At 50.1% G+C, this 17,237-nt stretch overlaps 1 protein-coding gene across 1 annotated transcript in view; it reads left to right on the forward strand.

The window, feature by feature from the left end:
• The window catches only part of LOC141272996 (receptor-type tyrosine-protein phosphatase T-like), a 424,966-nt gene that overhangs the window by 90,464 nt on the left and 317,265 nt on the right, over nucleotides 1–17,237 (forward strand). The window contains exon 4 of the mRNA XM_073684271.1: nucleotides 15,644–15,829. Coding sequence (XP_073540372.1) covers nucleotides 15,644–15,829 — 186 coding nt within the window. The remainder of the gene's footprint in view (nucleotides 1–15,643; nucleotides 15,830–17,237) is intronic.

Raw genomic sequence — 17,237 nt, forward strand, 5'->3', positions numbered from 1 at the left:
GCCACTCCGTCAGCACTCACCACGTGTCCCAGGTATTGCACCTTTGGTTTCAGGAGATGACACTTGGAGGGTTTCACCTTTAGGCCGTAGTTTGCCAGAGCTTCGAACACTTCTGCCAGGTGTTTCAGGTGGTCCTCGTAGGTCTTGGAATAGACGATGACATCGTCCAGGTATAACAGGACCGTCTCGAAGTTCCGGTGTCCCAGACAGCATTCCATCAACCGTTGGAAGGTTCCTGGTGCGTTGCAGAGCCCGAACGGCATGCAGTTAAATTCGCTGAGACCCATCGGGGTGGTGAATGCGGTCTTCTCCCGGTCTGCCTCTGCTACAGGAACCTGCCAGTACCCGCTAGTGAGATCCAAAGTAGAGAAGAAGTTAGCAGATTTTAATGCAGCTAAGGACTCTTCTATCCTTGGTAACGGGTACGCATCTTTGTGTGTGATACGGTTGACCTTCCTGTAGTCTACACATATTCTCATAGTGTTGTCCTTCTTTTTCACTAAGACTAGTGGAGCTGCCCAGGGGCTACAGCTGTCTCTGATTACCCCAGCCTCCTTCATGTCTCTAAGCATCCCCTTGGCGTGTTGGTAGTGTGCAGGGGGTACGGGTCGGTATCTCTCCTTTATGGGAGGATGGTCTCCCGTGGGGATGTGGTGTTCTACCCCCTTTACTCGCCCGAAGTCTAACGGGTGTTTACTAAACACTCTCTCGTACTCTTGAACCACCCGATAGACTCCTTGTTTCTGGTGTGAGGGAGTGGAGTCGGTACCCAGATGTAGTTGCTGACACCAGTCCCCCACTGGTTTCTTAGAGCCGTTACCTTCCTCTGGTTGAGATGGAGGCAAGGGTTCCACGGCCTGTACAGAATTCTGGTTTATGGTGAACAATTTAGCTAGCGTGGCATACCGGGGCAGGTGTACTTCTCTCTCACCGATATTTATGATGCGAACGGGCACCCTCCCATGGCGTACATCGACCACTCCCCGTGCTGTCAAAATGGTGGGCCTACTGTCTGAGTAGACGGGTTCTACCATTGCTTGGTAGTCTCTACCTCTTAGACCAATAGCTGCCCGGCACCAAATCATCATCTCACTTTTTGGGGGCATGGCAATAGGGAACGGGTCACACATTCTCACGCTACCTATCTCACCACCAGATAGTTCCACCTGTTGCCGCTTCATCAGTGCCCGGATCTCTTTTTGGAGCACACGCTGCTGGCCGGAACTGGCGTTCTTGGCAACCTGCTGTAAAATGAGAATCACCTCTGCAAGACAATTTTCAATTACATTGGTTCCCAGGGTGATTCTAGGGTGACTCTCATGACGGTCTATGTCCACTATAATCAGTCCTTGTGCCGCCAGTTCGACTTTACCGATTTTAATGGTCACCTCCTTGAATCCCACCTGCAGCACGGGCTGACCATTGCTGGCGATGATACTCAGGTCGTCGTCTGGGTAGCGGGTTATGTCCGAATCATTCCAGTACTGCTTGAAGAGCACGTACGGGATGGTGGTGACCTGTGACCCCGTGTCTAGTAGGGCACTCATAGGAATGCCATCCAGTACCACAGGCAAGATTGGACGTCCCCCTACATATTTATCACGCCAGTTTGATGGGCCTGATGGTCTTATGCCTGGGGGTTGGCCCTCTACCCCAGGTTGTGCCCGTTTAAATGACAGTACCTTGCCACATGTCCGGGTTGATTGCAGCGGCAGCAAATTGGTCGTCCGTCCTCGTTGTATCGATCGCTGGGTCTTCCTCTGGCCGGTGGGGTCGTCCTTGGTCGGCGCCACGGGATGTCCTCCGGTCCGGATGCCAGCTCGATCTTCCCTGCAGTAGAAACCTGTAAAGACTGCACAGTTCGGGTTAGCGCGGCAACGCTTTTAGTTAGCTCTTGGACCTGATGGTGCAGGTCTGTAGCCGGGTCACTGTTTAAAGCCTGCGCATCAGCTCCCACAGGCCCTGCAGACAAGGGCGCCGTCTCCTGGTGATAAGGGATAGCAAGGCGCCTGTGGGTCACAGCGCCACCTGGTGCCGGTTCTCGGAGCACCCGGATGGCTCTGTCCTTGAACTGTGCAAAGTCCAGGTCAGGGTCCTGTAAGGCCATTGCCCGCAACTGGGTTCGGTGGGCATTGCACAGTAGACCCTCAATGAATTGTTCAGTCAACAGCTTATCTTCATTTCCCACGCTGTCAGGGTCTGCCTGCTTAATGGCTCTCAGGGCCTCTTGTAGGTTTAGAGCATAGTCTCTTATACTCTCATGTGCCCGTTGTTTGCACCCATAAAATCTTAGTTTTATTTCGGCTGAGGTGCGGGTGTCAAATGTGTCTTTCAGCCGGGTTAGTATGTCTCTGACAGTCCTCTTCCTCCCAGGTGGCCAGGACTTTACCTCCCTTTGGGCTGCCCCGATTAATTGGGCCACTAGGATGCTCACTTTTTGCGCCTCCGTGAGGGGATACACCTGGAAGAGGCTATCCAGCCTTTCTCTGAAGTCATTTAGGGTATGTGACTCCCCTGAGTACTGGGGTAGCCAGGCTGCCCCCGGGATATAGGGCATGGTGAAAGGCATGACCGCAGCAGCGGTGGCGCTGGCGGCGGCTGTGGCGGTGAAGCTCTCCTCCGTATCCGACATTCTCCTCCCCCCTAGTGGACCGTGGCCTACCTTGCGATGATCCTCTTCCGTAGGCCGCGGCTCCGCAGTGGATCGTCAGGGTTGAGGACCTTCCGTCGCGCTCCTGTGACGTCGGCGTCTGCTGGGCTCCTTCCAGGACCTTACGCAACGTCCGGACGTGAGGCGGGGCTTCAGTTCTCGCGGGCTTTCGGAGTCCACGCCCCTCTTCTTCCCGCGCGGCGCCCTCAAGATGGCGTCCAATGGCGGGAAAACTCCACGGATGGCGGGAAGAAGGCAGAAGATGGCGTCGGATGGCGGGAATCGGCTCCAGATGGCGGGAAACGACTCCGGATGGCGGGAAACTTCACCACAGGTAAGCATAAAAGTCTCTTTTTTCAGGCACGCAGTACCCGGTGGTTGCGGGCACGTAATCCTGCCGACTACACCAAAGTTGACTCACCCCCTGGGCCAGAGCTGTAGTGCGGCGTGCGTGCGCGCGGGGGATACCCGGAGCCGGATCCGATGGGGGTAGTAGTCTTCGTGTGGCGGTGACCCGGTCCGCGCCCAGGGTGGTCAAACTAAGTGGCGGTTATTGGTATGATGGTATTAGTGTCCGACTACGCCACCCGTTGAATGCGGTTATGAAACTGCCGCTGCAGGGCAGACCGCTGAGGCCGGTGGAATAGGTGTGCAGCAATGTTGATATAACCCCCAACGGGAGAGGTATGGCCTCAGGGCAGCGGATGTGGATGATGTTGGGAGTGATGGTGTGGATGTCCCAGCACTAACGGTGCGACAAGGAAGCACGGAAACGCGAGGGTACAGTTCAGGGCCTTTACTGATGGTACAAGGCAAATTCCCCCGGGAGTACTGGCTAGTAGTTGGGGCCTGGTTAGTCTGCGAGTAAGCCGGAGTTCCCCTGGCCAGGTGGAGTTGTAGGCCTTCCCGTTAGTCTGTACCCTTCCTGGCTACCCTGCTTTCGGCGGTTACAAGTAGCCCACGTCCCTGGGTATGCCGTGTGGTGCTCACCCGTATGGCTGGTGACCTGGGGCCTCCTGTTAGCCTCCGCTCCGGGATGGCGGTGCTGGTCCCTTCGTTGTGACTGAGCCTCCGGGCTTTTATGGCCAGAGGACCTGGAATCCCCTGCCGGATGGATTCTGCTGCTGGGTATATCTTAGTCCCCACAGCCTCGGACTCCTGTGTCCGGTTTTTGTACCTTCTCCCAGGGCGAGCTCTGCACAGCTCCAGCCCCTGGCGCTTCTCCTTGGCTCCTACAGAGCTCCTGATGTCTCTCTATCCCTGTTTCTGCGTGTCCAGACCAGACTCCGTCTCTGTCTGGAACTCCTCTCCCTAACCCTGCCTCAGCCCCAGTTTATATAGGGGAAGTTCTTCCCCTCCCAGGACTGGGCAGGAGGTGTGGCATGCTTAGGATTCCTGCCCAGGAGACCTCCCACCTGCTCACAGACGTAATACTGCTATTACTGTGGAAACCAGACCCCTGGGGTGCCACACTATGACTCCTGTTAAAACAAAGCTTCAGGTGATAAATGATGGATGAGGTGGTGGAAAAGGAGAAAGATCAGGAGGAACAGGGACCATTCACATCAATATCAGGCCAGTCAACCAGATATGTCTTGTAGGATATGTTTCTGTAACAAAAGGAGCGGTTCGGCTACACAGTTATAGGGCATACAGTGAGTGCAATGCCTACCAAAAATTTCGAGCCACTCCAATGCCCCTTGGAAATGACATGGAGGTCAGAGGGCGTTAACTAAACCTTTTTTTCGATTTATAGCAACTGGGTCTCCCATGCACTGTTGGCCTAAGTAGTGAATGGAAGGCTTTCCAAAAATTATGAGGAACTGCAATGCCCCTTACAAGAGCCATGTGTGGCACCCCAGGTGTCTGGTCACCACAGTAATAGAGATATTACGTCGGAGAGCAAGTGGGAGGTTTCCTGGTCAGGGTCCCTTAAACATGCAACATCCTCCTGCCCCAGTCCTGGGAGGGGAGAATTCTGCCCTTATAAACTGGATCTGGGGCGGGGTTGAGTTAGTCAGAGAACAGTCAAAGTCAGAGTGAGAGCAAGGGAAAGTAACAGCAAGGAGCTCTGTAGGAGCTAGGAGCTAAAGACCAGGGGCTGGAAGCTGAGCAGAGCTCGCCCTGGCCGAAGACAATAGGAACCGGACACAGGAGTCCGAAGCTGTGAGGACTTATATATCCAGCAGCAGAAACCAGCCGGCAGGGGATTTCAGGTCCTCTGGCCATAGAAGCCAGGAGGCTCAGTCACAAGCAAGGGACCAGCACCGCCGTCGTGGAGCGGAGGCTAACAGAAGGCCCCAAGTCACCAGCCATACGGGTGAGCACTACACGGTACACTCAGGGACATGGGCTACTTCTACCCGCTTACAGCAAGGTAGCCAGGAAGAGTGCAGACAGACGGGGAGGCCTACAACTCCACCTGGCCAGGGGAACTCCTGCTTGCTCACAGACTGACCAGGCCTCTTATGCTAGCCAGTACTCCCGGGAGGGTCTACCTTATAATCATCAGTAAAGACCCTGAACTGCACTGCAAAGACTCTGAGTCATTCCTGCTGTGCTCGTGCACCATCACCCCCATCATCCACACTCACTGCCCTGAGGCTATACTCCTCCCGAGGGGAGTTATCCCATTCTATGCTGCGCACACAACACCAGCCTCAGCGGTCTGCCTCGCAGCAGTGGTACTCCCTGACCGCAATCCACGGGTGGCGCAGTCGGACAATTAACCTCAAAACCTAAGAAAGACTGCCACTGGTTTGACCAGCCTGAGCCACGGGACCGGGTCACCGCCACGGAGACTACAGACCCCAGAGACCCGGCACCGGGTATCCCACACACGTCTACACACGGCCCAGGGGGCGCGTCACATGCAGTACAGCATATTACAAACATAAGTCCCATTATTGGGGAGTGGGTGTCCCATAGTATTTGCTTATGCCTTGCAAGCAAAAGCTGCCAAAAATTAGGACAGAGCAACTTGCAATGCCCCTTACAAGAGCCATGCAGTACAGCATATTACAAACATAAGTCCCATTATTGGGGAGTGGGTGTGCCATAGTATTTGCTTATGCCTTGCAAGCAAAAGCTGCCAAAAATTAGGACGGAGGAACTTGCAATGCTGGCACCCTGGTGGTATAGTGGTGGTGGAGGCTGAGGATAAGGAGAAGAAGATTAAACAGCCGAAACGAGGAAGCGTATACCCATGTGTGGGTGTGAAGCGGTGCATGTGAATACACCTCCCGAAATAACACAGTGGATTTGACTTTATGTTACTCTGCTGTCATTTGGTGGTGATGAGAAGTCTGGCCCTATCTAGCCCTTGTTCATTTTGATAAGGGTCAGCTTGTCAGCATTGTCAGTTGACAGGCGAGTGCGCTTATCAGTTATAATTCCCCCAGCGGCACTAAAAACACGCTCCGATAACACGCTAGTGGCAGGGCAGGCCAGGACTTCCAAAGCGTACAGAGCAAGGTCATTCCAAGTGTCCAGCTTGGATACCCAATAATTAAAAGGCACAGAGGAATCAAAGAGGACGCTGGTACGATCGGCAAGGTACTCCCTCACCATCTTTTGAAACTTTCCACTCCTTGTGAGAGTACCCCGCGCCTCAGGGCCTGTAAGCTGGGCGGGTGTCAGAAAACTGTCCTAGAAAATTGACAGTGTTCCCCTGCCTCTGCTGGATTGGAGTTGCATCTCGCTCGCCTGTACGCCTTGGTTGGGCAACGAACTGTGACCTCTGCCGCTAGCGTGTTCAGATGGGAATTTTTTTAAGAGTTCTGCAGCAAGGGCCTTCTGGTATTGCCCCATTTTTGTAGACCTCTCCACCTCAGGAATAAGAGAGTGAAAGTTCTCCTAGTAGCGGGGGTCTACAAGTGTCACCAACCAGTAATGACTGTCACCCAACATTTTGACAACGCGAGGGTCACGGTTAAGGCAGCGTAACATAAAGTCAGCCATGCGTGCCAGACTGGTAACGGGCAGGATTTCCGTGTCCTCACCAAGATGACGACTGACCATGCTCTCCTCCTCCTCCTCCTCCTCATCTTCCTCCTCCCCCCTGTTCTCAGGCCACCCACGCTGAACCGACGGTATGACACTTGTACAGGTACTACCGTCTACAACGCATGATAGCAGCTCCTGTTCTTCCTCCTCCTCCTCCTCCTCTCCCTCATTGTCCCCCAATGCACGTTGGGATGAGATGAGGCTGGGCTGTGTGTAATCGCCCGCTACGGCTTCTTGATCCATCTCATCATACTCTGGCTGCAATGCCTCCTCTTTAATTCTCTGCAGAGAGCGTTGCAAAAGACAGACACGTGGGATGCTGACACTAATGATGGCGTCATCGCCACTCACCATCTTGGTGGCCTTCTCAAAGTTTGTCAGGATGGTACATATGTCAGACATCCAGGTCCACTCCTGAGGTCTTATGTGTGGAGTCTGACCTGAATATCGATGGCCTTGTTGCAGCTGGTACTCCACAACTGCTCTCTTCTGCTCACAAATCCTTTGCAACATATGGAGGGTAGAGTTTCAACGTGTGGGGACATCACACACCAGTCGGTGTGCCGGAAGCTGCAAACGCTGCTGCAACACAGCAAGGGCGGCGGAAGCTGTAGCCGACTTGCGAAAATGAGCTGACAGGCGGCGTACTTTCACGAGCAGATCTGGCAACTCGGGGTACGATTTAAGAAACCGCTGAACCACGAGGTTAAGCATATGAGCCAGGCATGGTACGTGTGTGATCTCACCTCGCCTCAGAGCCACCACCAGGTTACGGCCATTGTCACATACAACCATGCCGGGATGTAGGTTCAGTGGTCCCAGCCACAGATCTGCCTGCTCTTTCACAGCTGTCCACAACTCACAAGCAGTGTGAGGTTTATCACCTAAGCTTATGAGTTTCAGCACAGCCTGTTGCCGCTTGGCGGAGGCAGTACTGCAATGCTTCCAGCTTGTAACTGATGTGGTGATATCTGAGATGGAGGCTGAACATGAGGAGGAGGATGCGCAGGAGCTGTACACTGTGGGGGCAACTCTGACTGACATAGGGCCCGCAATCCTCGGTGTGGGGAGGATGTGTTCCGTCCCAAGGTCCGACTGGGTCCCGGCTTCCACTATGTTTACCCAGTGTGCCGTCAGAGAGATGTACAGTCCCTGGCCACAAGCACTTGTCCACGTGTCCGTTGTCAGGTGGACTCTCCCAGTAACTGCATTGTTGAGGGCACGGCAGATGCTTTGGGACACATGCTTGTGTAGTGCGGGGATGGCACACCGGGCAAAATAGTGTCGGCTGGGGACCGAGTACCGAGGGACGGCCACCGCCATAGGATTGCGGAAGGATTCCGTCTCCACCAGCCTAAAAGGCAGCATTTCCAATGCAAGCAGTCGTGAAATGTGCGAATTTAGGACTGTGGCCTGTGGGGCGTTAGCTGCGAATTTCCGCTTTCGTTCAAAGGTCTGAGATATGGACAATTGAACGCTGCGGTGGGATGTGGACGTGGATGCTGTTTCTTGAGAAACTGCCATAACAAGTGAAGACTGAGAGGAGGGGGCATCTTTGCATGCAGTATGGACAGGGGATTGCCTTGCACACACAACAGGGGGTTCTATTGCACGCACAACAGTGGAAGAAGCAGTGGTGACACCCGCTGACACTGGTCGTGGACCCTGGGTTTCGCCCCACAAAGTCGGGTGCTTTGCTGCCATGTGCCTGATCATGCTGGTGGTGGTCAGGCTGGTAGTTTTGTCACCCCTGCTGATGCTGGCATGGCAGGTGGAACATATGGCCTTTTTGGGGTTATCAGCAGAGTCTTTAAAAAAATTCCAGACTCTGGAAGACCTACCGCTTGTACTGGCAACGTCCCTCGTGTTGATGATACGGGGAACGGTTGCCTGTCTTCTGTCTGCGGCCACCACACTGCTTCTTCCTGCCTGTTGGAGTACTCTGCCTCCCTCCCCCTGTGTGCTGCTGGCCTCACTCTGCATGTCCTCCTTCCACGTTGGGTCAGTTACTAGATCATCCACCACCTCCTCCTCTTCCACTTGCGCACCACGATCCTCCTCCTCACTTCCTGGCAATTGTGTCTCATCATCGTCCACCTCTTGTGACAGATTGCCAACATTGACTTCCTGTGGCCGTGGCTGTTCAAATATTTGGGCATCGCAACATGGGATCTCCTCTTCCACCACTTCAAGCGTATCAGGCGAGGGGCCCAAATATGGAAATGGACCAGTGAACAGCTCTTCAGAGTGTCCAAGTGTGGGATCACTTGCTGTCTGACGACACTCGGCATGGTGGGAGGAAGGAGCATCAGGGTGAGGAGGAGTATGCGGTCGAGACTCACGGCTACTAAGAGTTGACCGTGTGGAAGACAGACCGGAGGTGGTGGTGCCCAGGTAACTGGAAGTATTATCTGCTATCCAATTAATAACCTGTTCACACTGATCAGTTCGCAATACTGGTGTTGTTGTGTGCTTCCCTAGTAATTCGGTCAAGAAGTGGGAGCGAGAAGATGTGGCTATTGGTTGTGGCACATTTTCACCTTGGCCACGACCCCGTCCTCTGCACGAACCATCACCAGAACGTCCACTCCCACGTCCCTTGCCACGCGCCTTGCCCTTTGTAAATGAAGTAAAATAGCTTACACTTGCACTATCAATGGAAAAAGGGTAATAAAGAGTAGATTAGAACCGTGGAAGAGGAAAACCACAGTTATTGTTTACTGGGGTATACCACACTTTTTTAAATAGAGATATTTGCGGCTGAACAGTGAGCGACACACTCAAACTGCTTTTTTGTTTAGATACCAAAGGCCCAAAACTGGATAGTACAGCGATTTGACCCGTGGAACTGCGAAACCACACTGGGATGTCGGGCCTACACAAGACTATTTTCAACAGATATATTTTTGTGTCACAACAGTCAGGAGACACTACTGTTTTTCTTTACGGAAAAAACTACCAAAACCTGAATAATAGAGATTTTTTACCGTGGGATGGCAAAACCACAGTTATTGTTTACTGGGGTATACCACACTTTTTTAAATAGAGATATTTGCGGCTGAACAGTGAGCGACACACTCAAACTGTTTTTTTTAGATACAAATGGCCCAAAAGTGGATAATACAGAGGTTTGTACCGTGGAACTGCAAAACCACACTTGTATTTCTCGGGCCTACACCAGACTATTTTCAACAGATATATTTGTGTCTGAAAAATCAGGGAGACACTATTTTTTTTTTTTTTTTACAGCAAAAAATGCAAAAAGCAGGATAATAGAGATTTTTTACCGTGGAACAGCAAAAGCACACTTCTGTCTCTCTGGCCTACACCATACTATTTTCAACAGATATATTTGTGTCTGAAAAATCAGGGAGACACTATTATTATTTTTATACAGCAAAAAATGCCAAAAACAGGATAATAGAGATGTTTTACCGTGGAACATCAAAACCACAGTAATAATTTACTGGTGTATACCAGACTTTTTTAAATATATATATTTGCGGCTGAACAGTGAGCGACACACTCACTGTTTTTTTTAGATACAAATGGCCCATAGAACTGCAAAACCACACTTCTATTTCTCTGGCCTACACCAGACTATTTTCAACAGATATATTTGTGTCTGAAAAATCAGAGGCACACTTTTTTTTTTTGGGGGGGGGGGACACCAAAAGGTTAATAAGATGGGTATTTGTACATTGTGAAGGAGGGAAAAAAAAAGAGGATTTAGATTAAAAAAAGGATTTTTCCTGTCCCCCGGGACCTGGAGCTAAGTCCAGCAATTTCAGCAACAGGAGCAGCACACAGGACTGTAATGCAGCGTTTGCTGGTATAACCACTGCATCTCCTATACAGCCTGCCTGCCTGCCTGCCTGCCTGATATACCTGGGATGGATATTAGTCCTGAGAAGGACTGTTTGTTTGATCTGGCAGCCTTTACAGACCCTACACTAACTATTTTGCAGGATATATCTCTCCCTAAATTAGCAGCGCTGTCCCTACACTTTCTGATCCGGAGCGACTGTGTCCAAGATGGCGGCGCCCGGTTTTAAATACTCGAGGTGACGCTGTGCGGCCAGCCAATCACTGTAATGCCCACAAACAACATGGCTGCGGCATTACAGTGACTGGCTGGCAATCCCTGCATATTCATTGGCTTTGTAAAGAGCGCCAAACATGCAGGGCGGAGACCCGAGCTCCCGCCCGAGAAACCCGGAAATGCTCGGTGCTCGTCGAACATCCCGAGTAGCGTGATGCTCGGGCGAGTACCGAGCAGTGTCGAGCCTGTTCGCTCAACACTATTCAGAACCCTTTAAATTTTTCACTCTGTTTCATTGCAGCCATTTGGTAAATTCTAAAAAGTTCATTTTTTTCTCATTAAAGTCCACTCTGCACCCCGTCTTCACTGAAAAAAACAGAAATGTAGAAATTTTTGCAAATTTATTAAAAAAGAGAAACTGAAATATCACATGGTCATAGGTATTCAGACCCTTTGCTCTGACACTCATATTTAAGTCACATGCTGTCCATTTCCTTGTGATCCTCCTTGAGATGGTTCTACTCCTTCATTGGAGTCCAGCTGTGTTTAATTAAACTGATAGGACTTGATTTGGAAAGGCGCACACCTGTCTATATAAGACCTCACAGCTCACAGTGCATGTCAGACCAAATGAGAATCATGAGCTCAAAGGAACTGCCCAAGGAGCTCAGAGACAGAATTGTGGCAAGGCACAGAGCTGGCCAAGGTTGCAAAATAATTTCTGCATTACTCAAGGTTCCTAAGAGCACAGTGGCCTCCATAATCCTTAAATGGAAGAAGTTTGGGAACACCAGAAGTCTTCCTAGACCTGGCCGTCCAGCCAAACTGATCAATCGTGGGAGAAGAGCCTTGGTGAGAGAGGTAAAGAAGAACCCCAAGATCACTTTGGCTGAGCTCCAGAGATGCAGTAGGGAGATGGGAGAAAGTTCCACAAAGTCAACTATCACTGCAGCCCTCCACCAGTCGGGCCTTTATGGCAGAGTGGTCCGACGGAAGCCTCTCCTCAGTGCAAGACACATGAAAGCCCGCATAGAGTTTGCTCAAAAACACATGAATGACTCTCAGACTATGAAAAATAAGATTCACTGGTCTGATGAGACGAAGATAGAACTTTTTGGTGATAATTCTAAGCGGTGTGTGTGGAGAAAACCAGGCACTGCTCATCACCTGCCCAATACAATCCAACACTGAAACATGGTGGTGGCAGCATCATGCTATTGGGGTGTTTATCAGCTGCAGGGACAGGACGACTGGTTGCAATTGAAGGAAACATGAATGCGGTCAAGCACAGAGATATCCTGGATGAAAACCTCTTCCAGAGTGCTCTGGACCTCAGACTTGGCTGAAGGTTCACCTTCCAACAAGACAATGACCCTAAGCACACAGTTAAAATAACAAAGGAGTGGCTTCAGAACAACTCTGTAACCATTCTTGACTGGCCCAGCCAGATCCCTGACCTAAACCTAATTGAGCATCTCTGGAGAGCCCTGAAAATGGCCGTCCACCAACGTTCACCATCCAACCTGACGGAACTGGAGAGGATCTGCAAGGAAGAAAGCAGAGGATCCCCAAATCCAGATGTGAAAAACGTGTTGCATCATTTCCAAGAAGACTCATGGCTGTACTAGCTGAAAAGGGGGCTTCTACTCAATACTGAGCAAAGGGTGTGAATACTTATGACCATGTGAGATTTCAGTTTTTGTTTTTTAATAAATTTGCAAAAATGTCTACATTTCTGTTTTTTTCAGTCAAGGTGGGGTGCAGAGTGGACTTTAATGAGAAAAAAATGAACTTTTTAGAATTTACCTAATGGCTGCAACGAAACAAAGAGTGAAAAATTTAAAGGGGTCTGAATACTTTCCATACCCACTGTATTGTCTGCAAATCTTGCAAGATACAGACATGGAGCAATACTGTGATAATATGCTGATTACGTATTATACCAAACAATGCAAGTTGATAAAATGCTCAACAATGAGTCAGGGGCCCTTCCACCTTGATCCCTGACCCTTGACCTGTGAATGATGGCAGCAAGGACAATAGTGAGTAATAGGGATAGTGTGTGCGCGAATCCCTGACAAACATGACAAAGTGACCGCAGCGGTGGGATATTGTGTGATCCTGCCAGTGTCGATCCTGGCAAATTAGTGTCAAGTGGTGGGATATTACAGATCATCAATGGCTGGTTTGAGCAATCATTCCTGTAGCTGAAAACTTGCATGCTTCTTGCGAGAATTCTGTGCAAAGTTTTAAAGAACCAGACTCAGAGCCCTGATATCACCAACAGTCGAAGGCGGCTCTCACTGCCCTCTGGAAAAGATTGACCCATGGGCAAAACCAAGGCCCAATTAATTGCTGAACTGTTGCAAGGTGCCACAGAGCCAATCCGACAGCAGAGTCCTGATGATGGGGCGGCCAGCCAAGGCCTGGATGGCGCTGCTCCAAGGGTCCCACCTGTGATTGCCAGCTCTACCCACAGCCAGGGTAGATGGCCTTGGAGAAGCTCGCCACAGACGACCGTGACGGACAGCTGCAGCTGATTCTGAAATTCCAAGAGCGAGCAGAGTATTGGGCCCAAGCTGTCCGAGAGGCTGAGAGAGCTGAGCGACAGTTCCAGGTTGAGAGAGCCGAGCGACAGGCCCAAGATGAGCGTCTGTACCAGCTGGAGCTAGCTCGGATTCAGAAGGAGCCATCTCCCCAGTCCCGCGAGTCCAACAGTGCCAACTGCTTTAAACCCCATCCGGAGCATTTTCCTGCAATGGAAAAGGATGGGGAATTGGACATATTTCTGCGAGGGTTTGAAAAAGCCTGCAGGCAGTATCAGCTGCCTGAAGACCAGTGGGTCAGATATTTAACTCCAGGGCTTAGAGGGAGAGTTCTGGAAGTCTTTTCTTCTCTCCCTCGAGACCAAGATGGAGACTGAGGCCATCAAGCAGGCCCTGATAAAAAAATTACCAGCTAACTCCGGAAGTTTACCGGAAAATGTTTTGAGCCCTCCAGCGTGGACCACATGACAGCTACGGCGATGTGGTGGATGGGTTCAGGATAAACTTTGAGCAGTGAGTCCAAGGACTATCAGTCACCGCCTTTGAGGACTTGAAGGATCTGATGGTGAAGGATTAGTTTCTTCATCTTTGCCCTGTGGAAGTGAGACAGTTTGTGCTGGACCTGGAGCCAAAGGAAGCCGCCAAAGAAGCCCAGATCGCAGATGCCTATGAGGCCAACCATACACCAGAGGTGTGGAAATCAGCCACCACCAGCAGGAAAGGGACATGGAAAGTAGTGTCCGACCCTTTAAAGGGAACCTGTCAGCAAGGACATAGAGACTGAGACACATAATTCAGAGATGTGTCATTTGTTATAGTGCTGCTGTTTACTAACTGTAAAACATTTTTCACTAAGAGATGAACATTGCCGGACTACACGATTCCGGCAACTCCCCCTCCTGTGAGAAGCAGCTCACTGTTTATGGATTTTGTACACAGATAGCCTGGTGTGGGTGGGGTCAGCTATGGTGTGGGAGGAGGCTGCTATGCTGTGGGAGGGGTCAACTTTGGTGTGTGTGGGGTCAGCTGTGGTGTGGGAGGAGGCTGCTATGCTGTGGGAGGGGTCAACTTTGGTGTGTGTGGGGTCAGCTGTGGTGTGGGCGGAAGAAACTGTGGTGTGGGAGGGATCAGTTGTGCTGTGGGCAGAGGCAGCTGTGGTGTGGGAGGGGTCCGTTGTACTGTGGGTGGAGGCCGCTGTGATGTGTGTGGTCAGCTTTGCTATGGGCAGAGGCAACTATGGTGTAGGCAGAGACATATATGCTGTGGGAGGGGCCAGCTGTGGTGTGAGCAGAGGCTAATGTGGTGTGGGCGGAGGCAGCTGTGGTATGGGCGGAGTCAGCTGTGGTGTGGGAGGGGTCAGCTCAGCTGTGCTATGGGCAGAGGCAGCTGTGATGTAGGAGGGGTCAGCTGTGGAGTGGGCAGAGGCAGCTGTGGAGTGGGCAGAGGCAGCTGTGGAGTGGGCAGAGGCAGCTGTGGTGTGGGAGGGGTCAGCTGTGGTGTGGGAGGGGTCAGTTGTGCTGTGTTTTGGGATAGCGGTGTTGTGGGCGGGGACAGCTTTCTCAGCTCTGCCTCATGGTAAATCTAAAAGCTCTGATTGTGTCAGAACGGCTGCACTCAGTAACCTAAGTGTTATATCATTGGATTCAGCTTCTCTTTACCTACATCAGGCTGCTCTCAGATGATGTAGTGAAAATCTGATGACAGATTCCCTTTAAGGAAACCAACAGATGTACCAGATATACATTCAGTAAGATTATAGCGGAACACTCCCAAGAATGGGGTTACCCGCTCCTCGCTCTGTCATGTGTGGTCATTCTCCATAATGGTTTCACTAATACCAAATATTTGTGCTCAAAAGATTGGAGGAGGACAACCAGATAATTCAGTGTAGAGAAAGTTTCTTCAAGGTGATTTTAACTAAAATTAGATTTGCCAGAATTAATTTTTGTATAATTAAAGCCACAGAAATGTAGCATGCTGCTGTATCCAAAATGGAGACGCAGATTAAAAGAATAAAAAAAATATTCATAGGAAGCCACTGGTGGATACAGACAGAAGAGACCCCTGTGCAAGAACAGTGTATGGGCCCTTTTCTGTCCAATAACTCCCCATAATGTACAATTGCACCTATTTTGGTGGTAGATGTGGCCCCTTTACCTCTTGGGCCCTGTGCAGCTGCATAGGTTTCACCAATGATATGTCCACCCCAGTAGGGGGCCTCACCTGCCCTCTACTGTCCAGTCACCGGTGTGACCTTCACTGGGCCATCTTTAGCACCTTCTGGAACCCGAGAACTTTGGAGTCTCCTTAATCGAGTAGGTGATGATGTGATAATGTCAGCACATGAGGATGTGGACAATCATCATCCTCCATCCAGTGATTATACTTCTTATGTTACAGCTCCGTGTCGGCGTCCGGATGGTGAGGGGGTGATCCTGGCAGAGAAGGAGTTTTATGATAAGGATGAAGATCTACAAGTGAGATGTGAGGATGGATATCATCTGCCGTCATCATCATCTTACATGATGATCCGATGTACAAACCCCCAGATGAATGATGAGTGGTCTCCATCCCCACATTGTATCGGTGAGTAGTGTAAGATATGACTCCAGTATATACAGTTGTGCTCAAAAGTTTACACACCCCGGCAGAATTTTTCCTTTCTTGACTTTGTTTCAGAGAATATGAATGATAACAAAAAAAATTTTTCTCCATTCATGGTTATTGGTTGGGTGAAGCCATTTATTGTGTTTTCTCTTTTTAAATCTTAATGACAACCAAAAACATCCAAATGACCCTGATCAAAAGTTCACATACCCCAGTTCTTAATACCGTGTATTGCCCCCCCTATCATCAATGACAGCTTGAAGTCTTTTGTGGTAGTTGTGGATGAGGTTCTTTATTTTCTCAGATGGTAAAGCTGCCCATTCTTGGCAAAAAGCCTCCAGTTCCTGTAAATTCCAGGGCTGTCTAGCATGAGCTGCGGGCTTGAGATCTCCCCAGAGTGGCTCAATGATATTGAGGTCAGAAGACTGAGATGGCCACTCCAGAACCTTCACTTTGTTCTGCTGTAGCCAATGACAGGTCGACTTGGCCTTGTGTTTTGGATCGTTGTCATATTGGAACGTCCAAGTACGTCCCATGCGCAGCTTCCGGGCTGATGAGAGCAAATTTGCCTCCAGTATTTGCTGATAATGTGCTGCATTCATCTTTCCTTCAACTTTTACGAAGTTTCCTGTGCCTTTGTAGCTCACACATCCCCAAAACATCAGCGATCCACCTCCGTGCTTTACTGTAGGAATGGTGTACCTTTCATCATAGGCTTTTTTGACCTCTCTCCAAATGTAATGTTTATGGTCATGGCCAAAAAGTTCAATTTTGGTCTCATCAATCCAACTTACCTTGTTCCAGAAGTTTTGAGGCTTGTCTCTGTGCTGTTTGGCGTATTGTAGGTGAGATACTTTGTGGCATTTGCGCAGAAATGGCTTTCTTCTGGCGACTCGACCACGCAGACCATTTTTCTTCAAGTGCCTCCTTATTGTGCATCTTGAAACAGCCACACAACTAGTTTTCAGAGAGTCCTGAATTTCAGCTGATGTTATTTGTGGGGTTTTCTTTGCATCCCGAACAATTTTCCTGGCAGTTGTGGCCGAAATGTTTGTTGGTCTACCTGACCATGGTTTGGTTTTTATAGAGCCCCTGATTTTCCATTTGTTAATCACAGTTTGAACGCTGCTGACTGGCATTATAATTTCTTTGGATTTTTTTTGTATCCCTTTCCTGTGTTTTACAGTTCAACTACCTTTTCCCGTAGATACGTTGACAATTCTTTTGCTTTCCCCATGACTCACAATACAGAAACGTCAGTGCCTGGATGAAAGATGCAAGAGTCTGTCTGGATCCCAGAAACTCACTCAGCTTTTATGCACACACACTGATTACAAGCAAACAGGTCACAGGTGAGGATGTTACCTTTAGTAGCCATTTAAACCCA

Source organism: Phyllobates terribilis, unplaced genomic scaffold, assembly GCF_046119375.1.
Source record: "Phyllobates terribilis strain yellow unplaced genomic scaffold, ASM4611937v1 Scaffold_1__5_contigs__length_1240528914, whole genome shotgun sequence".
NCBI lineage: Eukaryota > Metazoa > Chordata > Amphibia > Anura > Dendrobatidae > Phyllobates > Phyllobates terribilis.